The sequence below is a fragment of the Dermacentor variabilis genome, chromosome 4, assembly GCF_050947875.1.
Source record: "Dermacentor variabilis isolate Ectoservices chromosome 4, ASM5094787v1, whole genome shotgun sequence".
Lineage (NCBI taxonomy): Eukaryota > Metazoa > Arthropoda > Arachnida > Ixodida > Ixodidae > Dermacentor > Dermacentor variabilis.
Window position 1 is genome coordinate 97,322,705 of NC_134571.1, and position 20,152 is coordinate 97,342,856.

Sequence of the window (20,152 nt, forward strand, 5' to 3'; positions counted from 1 at the left end):
GCGCGCCCTCCTTCGCTTCTGTCCGATATCTGCGTCGGCGTCGCGCCGTTTGACGGGCGTCGCGGTTAGTGGAGTTCTGAGGCAGGACACCCAAGCATCGCGCACTGAGGCGGCGAAAACGAAAGTGAGGAAAAAGACAACGAAGTGTCATTCCAAAGTGTCGCGAGCCATCTTGCCCATTGTGTGGTGTCGTGCCCTGGCTGGTGCTGCGACTTGGGCGCGATAAATATGACGCCCCGCCGCCGCTGCACCTTTGAGCCAGGGCCAGTGCGTTTCGGTTTCATCGGGGATGATGTCTTCCTCCGCTGATCGGTGAGCATTGCGGCGAAGCTTTCTGTAGAGCGAAATACACGCTCTGACCATCAAGCATGCTTTTTTGTGTGTACTTTTTTGTGATGCAGACTTTCGCTTTCCACATCGGCGTTTTCTGTCTTGTTTTCTTAATGGTAACAGTTGCGGTTAAAGCCTGCGTGCTTCTTTTTATATATATATAACTATAGGAAAACGTAAGTTTTGTGTCAAACTATTTGCCCTGCTCAGGATATATAACGGCACACATCTGCTGAATATACTATATACGTAGCGTGCGCTTGTTCGTTCCTGTCCTGAATCCAAAACAGTCGCTCATACGAATTTTTCGCTACCAAAAAACTACAATTGTGGTGGGAGACGTGCCACGGTGACGTTAGAGGAACATTTATATACTTTGTAATATAACATTTATATATAAAATTGTGGCACGGATCGAATGTCTTCCCCGTTGCGAATAAGGGTCAGATATCAACGCAAACCTAACATATCTCGAGCTTCTCATTTACAGTCACACCTCATACAATTAAGTACGATTTAATGCATGTTGGGTTACATTTGGTTTCCGTTTGCTAAATTGCGCCATGCGCACGCACTTCTTTGTGTATCGTTTCGTTCTTCACGGACGGACAGTTTGTTTCTGCCCCCCCCCCCCGCCTTTTTTTTTTTTTTTTCGCCGCAAGCAGGTATTTTTTTTTTTTAAGCTCAGCACAAGCTGTAGCACCACCGTCGCATTTTCTCTTTCTTAATTGTATTGGGTTTTGTCATTTTCGCGCCCACACTGCTCCGATGCTGTTCTGTGCAATTTATATCTTGCTTGATACACCACGCTGTTCTAATAGCACCACTTTTGACGCGGGCGTACGCAAGAGCAGGCAAACAAGACCGCTGGTGCCGTAGAAATGACGGCCAACGCGAAATGGCAACGAGCATGCAGCTTAATTATCCTGCCGCGCACTGTACGCGTGGCTATCATATGTAAGTACGCAATTACTTAAGATCCTATTGATTGTGGTTTTGGCACCACCGCGTCATGGGTTGTTAGGGAAGAGCTAAGCAAAGCGCACTTAGTACAGTGCACTACATGCGTTACAGTCGCAATGGCATTTACACGAGTCACGCGCATCGCGCAATGTTTTCAGATGCGGGATGGTTTTTCGCTCACATGCGCAGAAGGTTGTCGCAAGCATTGTTGCGTTTCAGTCTAAACTCCGAGTCATCGTCCATGTGCTCGTTGCCTGTATATGTCCGTGCTTGTCCACATGTGCGCGGGCCTGTATGGGCCCGATCGTACTGCAACCAGCAATCGAGGTATCATTTCATTCGAATCGTGTGGCTAGTCGCGAATATTTATCTCCGTCGGCTTGCCTCACATATTATTACAGGGATGTTGGGAGTACAGAAAGACTGTATTTACAATGTATACACAAGCAGAGTCAGTGTAGTTAACAATGGCTGATCAGCAACAACACGCAGCAGCCAGCGTCTCGCGATCTTCTTCCTTGCTCTTCTTTTATCCTTCCGTAGCAATATCAATAGGCGTTTCTACAGATTCTTTTTTTTTTTTTAGTTGCCATCGAATCTAGTGTTCATTACTTGTTCCATCTAGAACTTGTCTTTGCCCACTTGCCGGTTCGTCCCGGCCGCTTTTCCTCATGATTTAAATTAAATACGAATATTCTAAAAATACGGACTTCGAATATTGTCTTGTTTCTCGAAACAGAGAAAAAAAAAGACAGCGTCAAGAGGGGCTGATTATTCTTTCTCTTTCTTTCTTTCGTCCTTTCTTTCTTTTTCTTCTTTAGTTTCTTCTACATACTCTATTGTTAGTCGCAGGTTACTTAAATTGAACGGCTTCTAAAAAAGTTAGCACAATTGGTCAACCTTTCAGGTTGGCTTACAACGGGCATATTTATCGGCCCTTTTCTATGGCTCCAGTGCTAGTATGTACTATAACCCTGCGCATTCGACCGCAATCGAATATCCGATGAAATCGAATATCGAAATCACAGATCGAATAAATGGTTTGATGCGAAATCAAATTTTCAGTTCGCATTAGAAATATCAAATATTCGCACCCTCTCCCCCCCTTGACCATCACTGCGTCACAGTGGGGAAAAAAAAGTGCGCGAAAGGGACAGGGACTCAAAGACCACCACACGAGCGCTTGCTCGCAACTAGATTTCTCGGATGCTTTTTTCTTTAGTAAATACAGAATGGTATGCAGTCGTGATAAGCAAAGAAAAAGAAAAGGTCACGTTAAGCTGTCAACAAGGATTAGAAACGAGAATGTGACGGGTGGTCGTCAAGAACGCGAGCTCTTTATCACGGTGTTAAGCTACCACGTCCCCCTTTTTCTTTACCCATCACGATTGTATAGATTCTGTATTTCTTTCAATAAAAGAACTTGCGCAGAGACCGTCGAAGATGATTGTCAATGCAAGCTAATAGCCGAACGTTTCGAGAAAGTTAATTTCGCTTTACTCTATACATATTAAAGGAATGGTGCGCTCACGGCATATGTTTGTTGCATCTGGGATATTTCAATAGCGTTTATTATTATTATTTTTTTTAGTGATTCCGTAGAGAACAGGGCTGTTAACCAATACACCTGTAGCGCAAGTGTATAGGTGGACACGAGGGGTTGGTTTTTTATTATTAAATACCTCCTGGGGTGGTATTTGCGTCGGTTGGCGTTCGGCAACGAGCGCGCGTGCCCCACAACTCGGTTCACGCGTCCTGTTGGCGATTCTTCGCTGCGTGTAATTTAGCACCGGCACCATTACACCGTGCAAGTATGCAGCCTATGCAGAGTTTCCTACAGAAATAATTACTATATATAAAAAAAAAAAACTGGCGGAGCGAACGTTCAGCTATACCGCGGGAATGTTCGGCATATACGTAGTGTACATCATGGATGTGCCCGCGTGTTCGTGCTCTTGGCTTCGGACGTTCTTGTGGTGTTGTTTATACTAACTCTTTACCCTTCTGTAGCTACGTAACTTAAAACGCATACATTATGTAGTTTTTCTGAGCGCAGCAAGGCGGTCGATCGACTTCGCCGCGTATATATGCGCAGTCGATATACGAATCGTCGCATTTATATAACGCGATAAGTATAAACCCCATGCAAGCGATCTTGCACGCGACAGCGAACGGCGACGCGATGGAGATGGCTGTCGCGTTCGCTCGTCGCCTACAAGTTGCACCCCATGCGAGCGATGACTTCGAGCGACGTCTCCCCAGTGTTGCCGGTATGAGGGCAGCAATATAGGCGCCGAAACTAGCGTGACGCGTGCTTTATTAACTTAAGTTGATGTATTTTACTGAAAAAAGCAGCTTAAAATATTTCTGAAAGTCTTGCAGTAGGTTCTTATCCTTGCACCTATAAAAATTCAATCGTTTGCTCGTTCCGTGCGACAATCGGAAGTACTGGAGTAATGTACATCCAGTTCCGGCTTTGCGCTATTGGCTAGTCGCTCATAGCACTTCCGGGCGACGAGCGACGAATTCTAGATTTGCAAAACCGAGCGATCGCGCGACAAGACCGAGCGATCTGCTCAAGCGACGGCCTGATCCGTCGCGCGAACCCGTCGCTCGTCGCTGTCGCGCACAAAATCGCGTTAATGGGGTTTAGCCTATATTTCGTTGAAAGTTGTCGTTTCGCAAAGTCGCTAAGTTGGATATAAAAGAACAAAAGTTTTGGCAATTCCAAGCACATCATCCCCAAGCGACCGTCATGCGTACTTGTGCATAGACAACAGTGCAAGCTCTTAAGTATAAACCGCCTTATATGTATTGCCGTGGAATATTGACCGACAAATTGGTGCCAGTGAGCGTGCCTCTGTTTTGCGTATATATACCTAACAATAAATCACGACATAATACGTTTACATACAATGTCGACCCACAGGTGTTCCTAAAGCATGCGGACCTCTTAATGGGATCGCGCGTTTCATCCAACGGCTTTTTATTTATTTTCTTGAATTTCTTATTTTAGGCTGTACGCCGTTCTGAGGCCATTTAGGTACGCGGTTACGTACAAATGGGTGTGAGGGCATTCTTGGCCATTCCTCCAGAATGCGAAGGGGTCGCTGGGATACAATGGGTGTATACATGTGTTGCACTTCCCTGCAGGCACATCAGTCCTGGTTAACCGCCCTGCCTTTCATTTATCATTTTCTCTGTCTCCCTGTGCATACAACTATTACCTCGCATCACCTCGATCATCATACATCGTTTTCAACCCAGTGACATCGCTGCGTCGCCGTCTCACACTGATGTGCATAGGTCTGATTTGGTGTTTGCATTTCGTCACATAGCTTGTAGACGATGCATAGCGCATAAATGCGAGCATCGTTTCTTTTTTATTTTTTGCACGTTGCACGGGATGGAAATAAACACGAATGTACGCATCGCATTTAGTTGTACACCATTTAAAGGAGTACCGACGCGACAGTTTTTTTCCGTTATTTAATTATTTTTCCGTTAATAATTATTTTTCCGTTTCTTGCGTCGAATGAAGGTTCTGGGCCTCGAAACGCAACGGGGGAAAAATATGGCAAGTTTCGGTTTAGTTTGCCATATGTCGTGATGTCATGACACAGGTGGTCACGTGAGAGCAAGACGTCGCGACGTTTTGGCACGGTGCATGGACCGTAGTTCTGGCGCTCGCTCCGGCCCGCACGATGGTCTCTTTGCTACATCGGGCCGTGGTTCGTAGAAAAGCTATTATAATAAATTATTCAAGGCTCTCGGAAAGCTCTCGGAAACATGCCAGTTTTTTTTTTCATGGATTTCGAGGTCCAGGACTTTCACTTAATGCAAATCGTGAAGAGTCGCAAGTAACCATCTCAGTGTATTACTCCTTCAATTAACCGCTTCGCTGCACGTCTGCATTCCGACATGTGCGTTTGATGTTCAGCGTTTTCGTTGGAAACGCAATGGCAACCCAGCACACGATCGGGTCATCGTTGAAATGCGCCGCTCGGCCGAAGGGAGTACAATGACACCGTGGTACGTAACGGGGGGTCGCAGAGCAACAGCGATCGCGCCGCGGCGTCGCGCCAGTCGACATTAAATGAAGCCGTGGGTGTTTCGACACCCGTCCCGCCCGGCCATCCCGCCGTAGTGGCTCAATGAAGTGTGTGTGTGTGGGGGGGGGGGGGGGGGGGGGAGAGACCAGCGCCGCAGGGTCGTCGTGCGCGGCGTAGCGGGTTTTTGGTGTTTGTCTTCGGGGAGGAAGAAAGGGCGGTCGTGTCAAGGCTGACTTGAGGCTCGCGCGCTGAGGAGCGCGCTGGCTAATGGGAGCGGGGCTACAGAGCGTATATATCGCACACTGAGGCCTTTCCCCCCGGTCCTGTCCACGAGCCCGGAGTGCGTTGGTGGGTGGGTGGGCGGGCGGTGGCGGCCGTGATGTCGTACGCGTACAAAGTCGTTGGGCGGGGCCGCTTTGCGGTGATCCGAATAGTAATAAGTCGGTAAGTTATAGTTATTTACCCGCCGTGGGTGTCTTAGTGGCGGCGGCGTCGCGCTGCTCTAGGCACGAGGTCGCGGGATCAAATCCGGAGGCCGCATTTCTGTGGGGGGGCGAAATGCGAAAACGCACGTGTAGCGTGCGTTGGGCGCACGCTAAGGAACCCCGGTTTGGTCAAAAATGAATCCGCTGTCCCCTCAACTATACGGCGCCCTCCATAATCAGATCGTGGTGCTGGCACGTGAAACTACAGAGCCTATTATTTTAGTCATTTAACTTGCCCAGGAACAACCCTAAGGTCGGAATTCTGGCACACGGGCATGACAACAACGAAAAATAAAAGAAACTATATATATATATATATATATATATATATATATAGAACACTTATATAGTAATAATAATAATAGGGCCATTTTGTCATTTTATTTTGTACGAAAAAGAATAAGGAAATAAAACACGATTATTCCCACAAAGTAAACGTTGAACCGCGTTGAGCACAAACATTGAGCGTCACCTGTATATCTTTCGCGCATTTCCTTTCATTAGTATTCCGCTCTCGCAACCTTCCATTCAAGAACGCCATGGCTCGCTCGTACACGCACGCTGTTGGTTACCTGAAAGTACCGGGCGCGCAGCATTACGGCAAGGAAAGGGTGCAAACATTTCATGACGTGCATGAGCTGAAGACCCTCTTTGAGGAGTTCTCTCTCTCTCCCCCGGGTTACAATGTGCGTTAATTCGTGTTTCTGCTTCTCGGGACAATTGTGGGGGAGTCCTGTAAGTACAACTGTCTCAGTTGCGGCGTCAACGCTAAGCTGATCCGTAAAATAAATATTAATATAGCATGCTATATATAATAGCATACATATATCAAGACGATCGCCGCGTGCTTTGAGACGCCGCCGCCGTGAGTATGGCTCACCACGCATGTTATGCTGAAAGCAATTGAAGTGTTACCGGGTAGGATATGTATTGCACAATTCTCCGGCCCTATCGCGACGCAGCCGGCGCGGCGGGGAGTCGAACCTTCGACTTTGTGCTGTATAGCAGAAAGTCGCAGCCACTGGAGAACCCCCGGTCGTGGCGCGGGCACGTTCAGTGAACTTCGGGCTATGGCGCGCCATTGCCTTAGCCGGTTCTTCCTTTATTGCGATATAGCGGTTATACGGCGCCGCACTCACGGTGTCATCTCCCGCCGTGTGCTGCTCCGGCCTGCATGCATGCCCGCTTCGAGCGACGAAAGGAAACGCACAACTGGCTCTGTGTATACACCACATAATGTTGAGCATGACGACGCTATATGCTGGCGTACTGGCTGGCACGTAAACGTAAGATAACAATTAAATGAATGAGCGAATAAATAAATAGATAAATTAATTAATTTGCAGCACATACAATTCTTGACGTAACGTCATCTGGATATCTGAAAGTATGTGGCCGTTATAGTATACGTGCAGGGACATCAGCGTGTCGTTCGTATCGCCGCGTGGTAATTCTGAGTGTACGCTCGGACACCTCCGCACACGCCACAGCGCCCACGCGACGCCAGTGCAGAGCTAGCCGACGAGTGTCCCAGCCGCGTGTCTCAGCAAATCTGCCTGGGAGCTATCGCTTGACGTTGACCATCATCCTCCGATGGTTTCTGCTCATTCCTCTCTCTCTTGCACAATGTTCCAGGTAATACTGGTCACAGGTGCGCGTGCGCCCGACTTTCATTCAGCCGAAACGTTACTGGATTGCGCGGGTTCCGAGGGTCCCGTTGCAGTCTTTGACTTTGCGACCCTCGCCTGTATATTCATTCATTGTATTTAAAGAATAATAAACTGATAGTGAAAGCGTCCCTCGATAAGGGAACACGCTCGGCGTTGTGCTCATCTGGCAATGCTTTTACCACTCGACGGTCGCACGGACACTCGCCAGCGGTTCTCCGCGAGGCGCGCCGTGAGGTCGATGTTTCTATAAACGAGACGTGGGATCGAGGAAGGCAAAAAATAAAATAAAAAATAAATGAAAGCGCGGCGTTCGCAGCACGGGCGCAGGTTGCGCGCAAGGGCGTGTACGCGTCCCGATTTCTGATTTGATCTGCGCAGGCTTTGACGGGTGTCCCCGTGTATTATGCGATCGGACACAAGCGCGTGCTGATCGCGTCGTTCTTCGCGTTGCTCGAAGCGCACGACGCGAATCGAAGAACCTGTGATCACCACGTTTTATATACGTTCTCGAAAAGGGGGGGGGGGGGGCGCACTGCTTGTTGTTCGTGCGGTGCTCGTTGTCATTTCCTCGCCAGCGTAAGCTGTTCCGCGTATACACGCTCGAAAACAGTGTGGTTTTGTCCATATATGCATGCTACCTGGGGGGGCTCACCCACTGATGTGATCGGTGGGCTCACCTGCATTTGCGCGACTTTCTTTCTCTCTTCTGCTGCAGCCGGTTTGCGCGGGTTCCGACGGCAGCTTCCTTTCTCTACCAGCGCTCGCGCGCGGTCGTGTATCGATACCTGTATATGCGTGCGCCCACTTGTATACTGCACACGCGACGCGTTCCCTGTTTTTCGGCCATTGACTTACGTTCGTGTGTGTGTGCGCGCGCGCGTACTACATGAGCGTGCTATATGGAGCGCCTCGGAGTGGCGAGGGCTTTACGCTTTGGCCCGCGCTGTTACCGCTGCTTCCCTTTTGTGCGCTGGTCCATTCGCCTCGCTTGCCGCGTTGACACAGCCGGCCCGCGCAGTGCATGACTGCGCCCGCTTCCCTTTGTCAGAGCGCGACAGCTGGGCCAGTCGCGGGCACGAGGGCTGAACGCGTTCTTTAATTTTGTCGTGTTCGCTGCCGCCGCCGCCGCCGCTGCTGCTGTTAGTGCTGTTACACCGGTATTGGTGGCGGCGGCGTGGGCATAGTTTGTGTCGTAAATTCGAGATGGTGGAATTTGCACACCTGATTCACTGTGCCACGGTAGCCGGTCGTTATAGCGTTGTTATAGGCATATACGGCTCCTACTTTTGCGGATATCATCTTAGAGAACTGGGAACACTACAAAACGTTTTCTTTTTCGTTCTTATTTTGATTTATTTAACTGTGGAGTTTAATGTACTAGAACTGCACGGGGGGATGGACGACGTAGTGGAGGGCTCTCCTAATTAATTTTGTCAACTTCGTGCTCTAACGTGCGCCCGTGGAAAGCTCCGTATACAATCGTTTTTGCATTCCGTCCACCGTCGGAATGAGGCCGCCGCGGTTGGGATCGAACCTGCTACCTTGTCCTCAAGAGCAGAACGCCATGGCCACTGAGCCACTTCGGGGGGTTGTTGCACAAAGTTGTACCTTTGCCTGCACCCCTTCCGTCTCTCTCTCTCTCTCTCTCTCTCTCGAGCGCGCGCGCGCGCCTACAAAATGTTCTACTTGCTACAACTGCCACAGAATCTGTGAATATAGAGATTTCGAAAGTTGCCTTGTGTTCCCGGTAAACAGAGTGAACAGAACGGCGCATGCGCAGGACTTGGAGCCTGTTCAGACTCTTTCGTGTGCAGGCCCTGTAGTGTCCGCTAACTTACAGCGCTGCCTCCAATACTGTCGGAACACTGCTTTAGTAATGCGTCTATGATGTCATCTGGGATTCACCTGCACGACTTCGCCCAGTGCAGCGAACGCAACAGATTGCGTCAGGCAATCAGCAACGAGGTTAGGATAAGTGTGTTTGGGAAGGACGTCGAGGAAGGGAAGCGCTATATGATGGAGCATTGTGCAACACGATTTAACCCCAACGGGTAGGTTCAATACGTGACCCTCACCAAAGATCGCTCGCCGCGGTGGCGTAGGCGGCTATGGTGTTGCGCTGCTAAGCACGAGGTCGCGGAAGCAAACCCCGGTAGCGGCTGCCGCATTTCGGTGGGGGGTGCAATGCAAAAACGTCCGTGTCCCGTGCAGTGGACGCACGTTAAAGATCCCCCGGTGATCAAAATTATTCTGGAGTCGCCTACTACGGCGTGCCTCATAATAAAATCGTGGTTTGGCGCGTAAAACGCCGGCATTAAGTTCAATTCACCTCAGATCGCGTGGTAGGTTACAGCGCTCCAGCAGGGCAGCCGGACAAGTGCGCGTCGGTTAAAAACTACCGGGACCCAAACATTCCTGTCCAGAGTAGTTGCTCGTAATTCCTGTCCAGTGCACAGAGTCTCAGAGGTCAGGTGTTGGGCCGATACTGCGAGAGAAAAAGCGAAGGGAACGGCTTCACGGAGAGTTCGTTTGCCAAGGCTGGTTTCTTGACGTAATAATGCTCCCGCCTAGTTTATTTCCTTCCTACATGCTGCATCAGGTGGGCCGCGGTTAGTGTTGCCAGACGATTCAGTTTCCGAGGGAATGCAGGAAGGAGATCACATTCACTTCTGCACAGTCATTACCGTGGTTGTTACGTTATAGGCCGCCTACGAATTTGTTCGTCTCGATTTAAGCAAAACAACTATTTTGCTAAAACACGGCAGACTTAGACTCCTTTAAAACGATTTACGGTGCGATTGCATTTAGCTCCTTCACTTTGCAGAACACCTGAGGGGGCACCTGAGGGGGGGGGAGGTGCACCTGAGGGGGGGGAGGTATTCTGTAAGAGTCCAGCTATACTGTCCATTTCCGCCGCTGCTGATTGGATGCAGCTGTACGAGCGAGGAGGAGACAAGCGGCCCTAGCCAATCAGCAGCGACCGAAATACACAGTCCACTAGGTGGACTCTTACAGAATACCGCCCCTAGTGACGCTTGCTGTTCCTTCATTTCATTGTTTTCATGTTTATTTTCATCCAGAGGTGCATGATATATCGCACGATCATCACATTCGAGTTGTTTTCTCAATTATAAGCTTCTCACTTGTGGTCCAGTTGCTATAATAACGCGAATAAGCTTCTCCTTCTTCTTTACGCAACTGGCTGCACACAAACTTTGTACTTCACTTTGTTTAGAAATGAGATATATTCGATATTAGAAGGTCGCCTTTCTGGAATATCCGATTCGACAATCTCGTTATTCCGCAGTCTTAAAAGGAGCCTGTTCGAGTGAGAGAGAAAGAGATGGCATGTACGGGCCAGTGTATATTAGACAGAGGACTTGTCCGTAGATCCGCGAGGTATGTATAGGTGCCATTCATCCGACTATCAGCAAAGGGAACTTGCAGTTCCCCGAATTGGCAATTTGCTTTTCGTTGAATCGGACTTTGTGTGAATGTGTTTGCGCGGACATGGCGCTTGCGTGTGATGGAAGATGGAGAGAAGACGCGTGGAGAGGAGAGAGTTCGGTGGCCGACCGCTTCGCTTTCATTCTTGTCTGCGGTGAATTGGCTTTGCACAGGAGAGGAACCTCGCGTTGTTGGCGCCAGAGAAGCAACGACAAAGAATCGATCGATTCGAGCGGAGATATCGCTCGAAAAAAAGGAGCGCGCTAGAGCCGTGTACGTATAGGCTTGCTCGGCGGGAGCAACGACTCTTCGATTCGCCCGCGCCTGCGTGGTCTCACATGGCAGTTCGGCAAGCCCTTTGTGTACAATGCACGCGTCCGTTTTGATGGTATATGGTGCAAGCCGTGTTGCCACCATGCAGTTTGGGACTTGGAACGGCTTCGCAGGGTTTAGTGCGCAATGTGATCTAATTGTGGCGTGAACATAATTGATACGAATTTAGGAATAACTGTAGCGCGATAAGCCGTTGTGCCTGCGAAAACGCGTTTGTAAGCAACGTGCCTAACGTAACGTCAGTCCTATTTCGCCAATTGTGAGTGGTTGAACGGGAAGAAATAGGTGGATAAAATTTTGCGTGAAGGGAGTCAAAGAATTAGTGATATGATTTCCACGTTTTTAAGGACATGGAACAATTATAATTTACATAAATTAAGTGCCAAAGATGGAGTAATTGAAAGCCAAGTTTAAGACAGAGTTCGTACGGGTGTTACGAGGAAATCGGCGCAGAACCGACTCATGAGCGTTCCGCAAACGCCAGAGTGGAAATGAAGCCCGTGCGAAAGCGGCGGGAGAAGCGGATCCGAGCGAAAATAGCTTCAATTCGTGGCCTCTGAGAGCCGTTCAGACCAGGCAATGTTTAATGTATCTGCTCATAAGCGTCAATTACAAAAGAAAACGGTGGAGCCCTCCCACCCTCCCTCTTTCGAACCACAAACCTTGGGCAGCTACAAGGAGGTTTCAATGTCACAATTTTATAAGGAGATTTTTTTTTGTACAAAGGAATGAACCATGCGTAAATAAACTTCCGATGTTTTATTTATTTTGTGTGCATTCTTGAATGCATGGTTATTTCTGCTGCCACACGAGTTCTGCCCCCCTCCCCACCCCCACCCCTGGAACATGGGAACGCCACGCCTCTGTGTCTGCTTATTACAATACTCAAGCCTGCTGAGAGTATGAGTCGGTCACGTGTGTACATGCGTGTGTGTGTATATTGCAAGCGGCGCTTTTGTGTAGGTTCGTACAGCAGATCGGCTGTCCACGCTTTGACGCGGAGAAACACGCGGTGCAGGGGGCACGTTTATTGGCTGAGACCAGCTTTCCCGCCGCACTATATAATGTGCGACTCTCGCTCTGTACCGTATTCGTTCCGTCGCTTTGTATTTAAGGTGGTTATATATAACATTTCGGTCTGCGTTGGACGTCGCTGTGTAGGGTCCGTCCCCGTGAAAAAGATTGTTCACCGCCCGCCTGCTGGTCTAGATTCGATCGCTTCAGGGAAAGGGCAAGTGGGCAAGGCGAGATCATATGCGACACAAACAACGTGTTTATGTAATCATATTCGGTTCTTTTGCCCGAACCTGCGGTCGTTAATTGTGTTCAGAGTCCGCTCCGCGTGGCTCACTGTCTCATCGGGGTTTCATCCAAGGCGGGGAATCCCCCCCCCCCTTGACACAAAGGGAGCGCTCGGATCACGCTTTGCGGAAGCAAGTCTGTCTCTCGTCATTTATCTCCGTCTTCTCGCCCCCGCTGCTTCGTTTGTTTGCCGGCGGCTCTATGTGTGTACTAAGCCTTTATGTTGGTGATGCGTGCGGGCACGATCATTGTGCGCTGTGTGACCACGCGGAAAGACGCGGGACGACGACGCACGGGTTTGCGACCGAGCGGTAACAGAGAAGCCCGCGCTGCGCCTTTTGTCGGCTGCTTCCGCGACGGAAATAGTGCGTGCATCCGCACGCACGCGGAAGCGTGCACAGCGGTTGTTTCTAAACGACTGCTTCTCCGTACGCACTATAGCACTGTAGTAACAAGCCGCACGTGTAGTGCAAGGTGTTCTGGCCCTGCACCATGTCGTCACTCAATATGAACGAGGACGGGCACGAAGCGAGCCAGCGGTGCTTATGGGATTCGCACATTCCTAACGCCGTGCTTTGCAGTTTAAACGTCAGTCTATCTTTTGTGACCGTTGCGGCTCCAAGCTCGCTGGCCTTGCGTTATGCATAGGTGGTGCTGATTCCAAACGCACCATGTTCGACATTCGATTAAGAAAAAACAAAAGAAAATCATAACACAAAATATTTACGGAGAAAAATCGAAGTAAACCATCATATATTTGTAGGCCTAAAGCAACACATATTAAGAAATATCTCGGATTTAAGTTACACAAGCTGCATAGTTGTGTTATGAGGGATGCTATATGTGGAGGCCTGAAGTATAATCTTGACCGTTTGGGGCTCTTTAACGTGGACCCAGAGCACGGTGCAAGAATGTTTTCGCATTCCATTACCATCGGAATGCAGGCTTGTGCTCAACAGCAGAACGCCGTAGCCAAGAGCCACCGCGTGGGGGATGAAAGAAAGAAAGAAAAAGAAAAAAAAAACAAGAGGCACACCGCTTTCTTTGTCGTGTTATTTGTCCTTCTATTCTTGTGCATTCTGGTTATAATGTTTCAGATGTTTGTTGACCTACAAGGCCACCCACAACGTGCGCTTCAGTGCATACAAAAAGGCCGTGGGTGCTCGAAGCCGTGACGAGGTGACGTTAGTGGGCCGATGTTTTAACAGCGGGGCACGCGGCGAGGGAAACGTGAATGCACGAAGCGTCTCTTTCCGTCTTTCCGCCGCTGTCGTTTGAATGCGGGCGTTGTCAGCTCTTTTGCTGGGAACGTCACGGTCACGAGATTCCCGTGCTTTTACGGCGAGCTGCAGAACGCGACGTCACGAAGATTCAGCGGCGTTAATCGTGCACGTTAAATAAATGTAAGATAACCTTTACGACGCGTGTTTTCCAGTAACGCGAGACGAGTACTTCAGGGCGAGTTTTACTTCGCGAAGATAATTTAGCAATGCGGTGAATATATGCTTATTGTGAGACGTCGAGCGATGCATGCGTTGCTTTTATTCCAGAGCAGCCGCCCGGGACAGAGCCGAAGCACCACACGAGCCAAAAGATGACGAGTCGTACGTACAAATGACGACGACGATATGCACAAATAGCGCTCACAATATATATATATATATATATTGGAGAAGGCGCGTATAGCGTTCGTCTGGCTCAATTTACCTGTAATGTGGCCACACCACTTTGTTTACAAAGATGGAACTCGTATAGGATGCGTATTGCCCGAAGACGTTAACGATTGACGTCGGCTTCGCGCTGTTTACTATTATACATTTGCAGCTTCCATGGCTGTTGATTTGTTTTACGTCAACAACGTGTCGTTGTTTTCGGATTTACGGCGGCTCTGTGCTCCACGTCGCGTTCGTTCCACTGAATGTTTAGCGCACGATCGTTGCCGCAAGCAGCCTGTCTGCCACGCTGGTCTGATCGGAAGCGATAACAGGTATATCGCAGGATTCCTTGTGTACGATTCCACCCCTGAAGTTAAGGTATATACTTTATCCTGTCCCTCCTGCTATACTGATGTGCGTCGCATCGCAAATATAATTCACGATTCACGATGGCACTGTGTGCCGTCGTCAATCGCTGATAATATAGGCGTCAAAGGCTGATAACATATAGCGAGACGGAGAAGACCCGCCGCGATGGTGAAGCGACCTTGAATCGACGGTGACGGTGAAGCGACGGTGAATATAGAGTCGCGCGGGAGGGCTAATTTGGGCGAACATGCGGACAAGATACAGACAGCAACGATAGCATTGTTTGGCGACGTTGGCACACGCACGCGACACTTGCACGACGAAAAAATACGCCACGGGAATCGCGAACATTGAACAAAAACGGAGAATTTTGTTCCGGCCGCGCGATATGTAGTACCTACCCGATAAGACGATACGCGTGCTTATGCATATACTGTCACATACCTAACGAAAAACAAGGCGAGAGAGAGAAATGAAGAGGGGTATGTAAGGAGCTTAACCAAGAACGTGCCCGCGGTTGGCTATCCTACACTTGGTGAGGGGAAAGGGGAAGAATAGATAAGGAAAGATAAGAAGATAATAAAAGTCGGTCGTTGTATACAAATTCGCTGAGCGTTTAATGCACCTTTTGCTTTAGCTTTCCACGGACCTTTATCGTCGTCACCACCATCATGCAACTAGCCCAACTTGCCGCTCTAATGCTTACATTCATTGCAAGACGAAGGCAGTACGCAACGATTTTCAATTACTCGTCTTGCGTCAGCCGCATGATCTCCGTGCTATGCTTGCAAATTTATTAATCTCATCGCATCACCTGATTCTCTGCCGTACGCGACTGCGCGGGCTCTTCACAATGGACACCCTTTCGTAACTCTGTAATGGACCGCTGGCTATTTACTCTGCGCATTAGGCGACCTGCCCGACCATGATAATTCAGCCCTATCTTATCTACAATACCGACTGTACTCGCGTTTGCTGTCTAATCCACGTTACGATATGTATCCCTTTACATTCCGTATCTCGTGTACCGCGGTCCTTCTAGCTTCTGCTCTAGTTATATTGTTATCCTCGAAGTTTCAGCCTGCACATCGTATATAGAGATACAGTGTATAGATAGCCAGAAATGCAAAAAAAAAAAGAAATAGATGTAGGAATCGTTCGCAAAGAATCACGGAAACACGTATAAACGACATAACGATGTAAATTCCATCGCGCAAACGCGAGGTTAACTCTGACAGTGTGTTGATATATACTTACTCCTTTGTTTTCTTGCCGTCGTTCGGCACCGATGTATGTTTGACCAACTGGGCAAACTCACAGTTCTCGAGAAGACTGTGTCACGACGGCGCTTGAACAGCCACACGGCATTGCTTTTTTTATGCTTGTTTTTATAACACGTCTCTGTCGCTACAGCTGCTGCCTTAAGTTCGCCTAACCTGACTTTAGCTGTACGCTCACATTAGCTGTAGTCGCTCGTGGTATTGTTACAGCCTTCTTCGAAGAGGTGTGCATATTCTTTACGGAAATACGAAGCGCATGTGCGCCGACTATAGTGTATATGCGCACGAACAAAGCCGGTCCCAGAATTTGGATGATGCGTGAACTTAGTGAGCGTGAGCTCTCGGTGGTATACCGTTATTATTGACGCAATGTGTCACGTGAGATCACCGATCATCAAGTATGCGTGCGGGGTTGTTGATCGTAACGGGCACCTGAGCTCCGCTCCTCGTTCTGCCTCGCCGAGAGGAATATCCGCTTGGATTCTCGCCAGCTTTGTAGATTAGGTGCGAACGCTTCTGTCATCCGTGCCGGGTTCCTCGCGCATCTGCGCGTGACGTGCTCCTCTTGTTCATATATTACAGCTGTATCAGCACCAAATATCGCGCCTTCATTCGCTTGCTTTATGGTCGTTACGATATGATAGGATACGCTGCATGGCTTGCCCGCTACCGTTGTGCTGAAGCGAGCGTGATGACCGTATACATTCAGGTGGCGGTGTCGGGGGAGCTTTCGCATTTGGTGACATTGAACTGCAGAGCAAACACGTTAACTCTTCTTCAGTGCCCGTCGCGACCGGTGTATCCTTCGCGCTTGTAAGGCAGCATCTGACTGGCTAGCGGTGTCCGTTCTATATACACTTTTACTTGCGTCGCTTTCGGGCTGCGCAGAAGTATGTATAGGGAATAACGTCCATCCGAACTCACGTGTGGAAAACTTGTTGCCTCACTCCGCCTGGACACGGAATAATCAAACTTTCTCATCGGAGAGAAACTTATCTTTACTTCTGCTTGGGGGGAGCTATACATTTCCCGCAGTTTCTCTCGGGGAACGTACATTTATACAACGATATTTCATGGGCGCATAAGGCATGAGTGCGCAGATGCGTATGCGACGACCATGCCTCTTTCGCCGACCTATCACGAACGCCTTCAACCGTGGCTTCAATTCATAGTGCGGAGCTGCGTCACAGAGCGTAAGAGAAATCATTTGGCGACATCACCGTCATGAAAGCATGGCTGCAGCTGCCATATGCGTGAGGCCATATGAATGGTGGTGAAATTATTGTTATTATGATGATGATGATCCTCTTTAAGACGGGCTGATGGCAGCATGTCACCAAGCTCGTTGTTTAAAACCTTCGCGTGCATTGGTGGGCGAGGCATATACAGACACGAAATCCCGCGATCGCGACGGACCAACTGCAAGAAAGTGTGCTCACCGCTTCAACGAGAGAGCGCGCGATCGTTCCGCGGTGTTCCTTGGTCATATTGGTTTTTTGAGTTATGCAGGTTGCGATGCTCGCCAAATAAGGCGGAAATGCGTTCGTAGTAGTATATACACGCATGAAACGCGCGTTGCTTTCACGTCGCCGGTCGGCGGCGTGCAGTCAGCCGGGGAAGGTAAACGAACAATATATGTGTGCTTCGAGGATGTACACACAAGGCAAGGAGAAACGATTGGGGCCTCCTGCTATACCGCACGCCCGTAGATGACCGCGGCGACGATCGTCGTCGCTGCATGTGTGGAAGCGGATATCGAGGCCATTTCGCACGCCGAAGCGCGGCAGCTGCCCGATTCCGGCCCTCCTTGGTATATACGCGCTGATGCGGTGGTGGTCAGCCAGAACACGCGGAACAAACACGTGGCGGCGGCGGATGCCGGAGAGAAGTTGCGTCGCTGCACGAGGAAGATGTGCGCACATGCCTCATATACGCAGGTGACAGGATGCGTCGCCCGACCAATTTCTCTCCCCGATGTTTTCCATAGTTAGCCGACCGAGGAATATGCGTGTCAGCGAGCTGTGTTACATGTGGTCATCAGCGCTTGTTAAACGTTGGAGGCACACGCTTCACTGGCTCGGTGATCAACTGCATGCTTCGCTATATAGCGCTGCCGCTCGGATTCGTCCATTCCCGCGGACGAGAAACTTTGATGACAGTTGTGTACTCAGCTGACGAATTCATATATATATATATATATATATATATATATATATATATATATATATATATATATATATATATATATATATATATATATATATATATATATATATATAATTTGGCATTAATTGACAACGGTATATATACCTTTCTTGCCCCGGTGTTAATAACTGTCATGTGGCATGACAGACATTTGCAGACTGAGAGATATTGTGTAGGCTGTCGGACTAATGATGGACGATATGCAAAATGCGCAAAGCGCTTCATACGTCTCCGTCTCACATAACCAGTATATATAATAACGGATGCCGGGCTGGGATCGTAGAAGGCGCTACATATACGCCTGCCACCCTCCGTCCCTCGCGCTTTCAAAACGTGCTATTGTCAGTACCGATATGCTGGCGACCACCCTGTTTAGGGCGAGTTAGATGCGTGGGAAAGCCCGCTTGGCGAATTTCGCGTATCGTCCATTGCTAGGTGGAGTCACGTAGTCACGTGATACGTAGACGGGAATGTTATTGGAGGTGCCGCCCGCAGACAGCGTCCATCCAGAATATCCTGCGGGATAAACATGCCCCCGTGCACTCCCCCTAAATCGGACGCCTCCTCTCCCAACCCTATTCCGTACGCTAATGGCGCTCACTAATGCGCGTGGAAGCGTTAATCCAGCTTAACAGCCCGAAATACTGTAGCAACGAAGCAGAACGAAACGAAAAAGGGAGGTGGGGAAGAAAGGTGGCTGCGCTTCCGCGTGTTCCGCAAGTAAACAAGTAATCTGCAAGGTGACAGCATTTCTCTCGGCACAGTCACCGACTCGTCCCTGTCATCCCTGCGTCGCGCTCGTTGTCCGCTCCATCCCCGCGTCGCTCGGTTCATTAGTGTTATTTTCGCGGACGGCGACAGCCCCGTGCCGCAGATGGTTCCGCGAACGCCCGAGAGACGACGCGCGCACTCGCTCGGACACAAGGGTGGGGGGTGGGGGGGGGGTACGGTGGCGCGACCGCCTGTCGCGTATGTTGTCCCCCCCGGCGGCGGCGGCTAGCGAGCGAGCTCGCGTGTTGCGAGGAGCAAACTCTCTGCCGGCCGCGCGCGCTAACGTGGCGGCGACGGGGGCCACCAAATTGCTTCCGACGCCCGCCGCCGTTGGCCCCGAGCGGCAAGCGAGCGTCCCTATTCCGCGCTTTCGCGCTCGTTCGTCGCCCGCTTTATTAAATTGCAGCCGAGGACACTCTCCGTATTCCCTTTCTTTCTTTCTTATTTTCTATTGGGGAGAGGGGGGAATCTCTTTTTCCGCCTTTGCTTCTTTTCTTTCTTTCTGGTTCTACCTTTTCTTTTTTTTTTTCCATCCTGCTCTGAAGGTCACGCAGTCGTTTTTCGACGCGAAGCATGATTCTTGTCGCACTATTCGCAGTTTTCACAGTTTTTTTCCCCCCTTTTCTTTTCTTACCTCTCCAGTTCTCCGAGTTCGTGTTTCCACAATGGCGAAAAGATGACGGCTGCATTCGTGGCGTGAAGTACGTCGTGTCTTTTTTCCGCGCCGTGCAGTGACGGTGTTGCATATGGTTGGCCACGCATCCCGTTTCCTTCGCGGAACTCGACTCAGAACTCGATATTTCTTTTCTAACGCTCGCTCGAAAACGCAAACGATATCACTTCGTTCAGCCTTCATATACCTTAGTTTTATCTTTGTTTTGCATTTTATTTCGCGTGAGAGAGAGAGAGACTGTGTGAAGGCCACTTACTGTCAGCTTAAGGAGTCCGCAACGTCTGGCTTTTGTAAGCGTATAGGAAGGAACATGCTGCACATCGTTTTACACATAGCATGTCGGGGCGAAATGGAAGAATAAAAGCGTGCGCCGCATTATGAAAAGCATAAGTATAAAAAATCGTGCGGTCCCTGCTCTGTGAATGCGATCTTTCGTTTCAATTATTAGATTCTGTGACATGCGCCGGGTCTCGAGCCGTGTATGAATCGAGCCTATTCGGTGAGCGAACGCTGCGCTTCTCGAATCGTCGTTCTTCCCCGCGTGACACAGGGAGCGCGTCCAAGCGCCTGTCCCTCCTTGCAACGGAAAAATATCTGACGAGCCCATTTATTTGATT

The 20,152-nt window shown here is 49.5% G+C and overlaps 1 protein-coding gene across 2 annotated transcripts in view; it reads left to right on the forward strand.

The window, feature by feature from the left end:
• mtd (TLD domain-containing protein mustard) overlaps positions 1–20,152 on the forward strand; it is a 171,781-nt gene that overhangs the window by 909 nt on the left and 150,720 nt on the right. Inside the window, exon 1 of one of the 2 annotated variants that reach the window (XM_075689912.1) lies at positions 185–312. The exons of the other annotated variant lie outside the window; for it this stretch is intronic. Within the exon in view, the coding sequence (XP_075546027.1) occupies positions 290–312 (23 nt within the window). The 5' untranslated portion in view covers positions 185–289. Of the gene's footprint in view, positions 1–184; positions 313–20,152 lie in introns of those variants that run through there. 2 annotated transcript variants of the gene reach the window in all.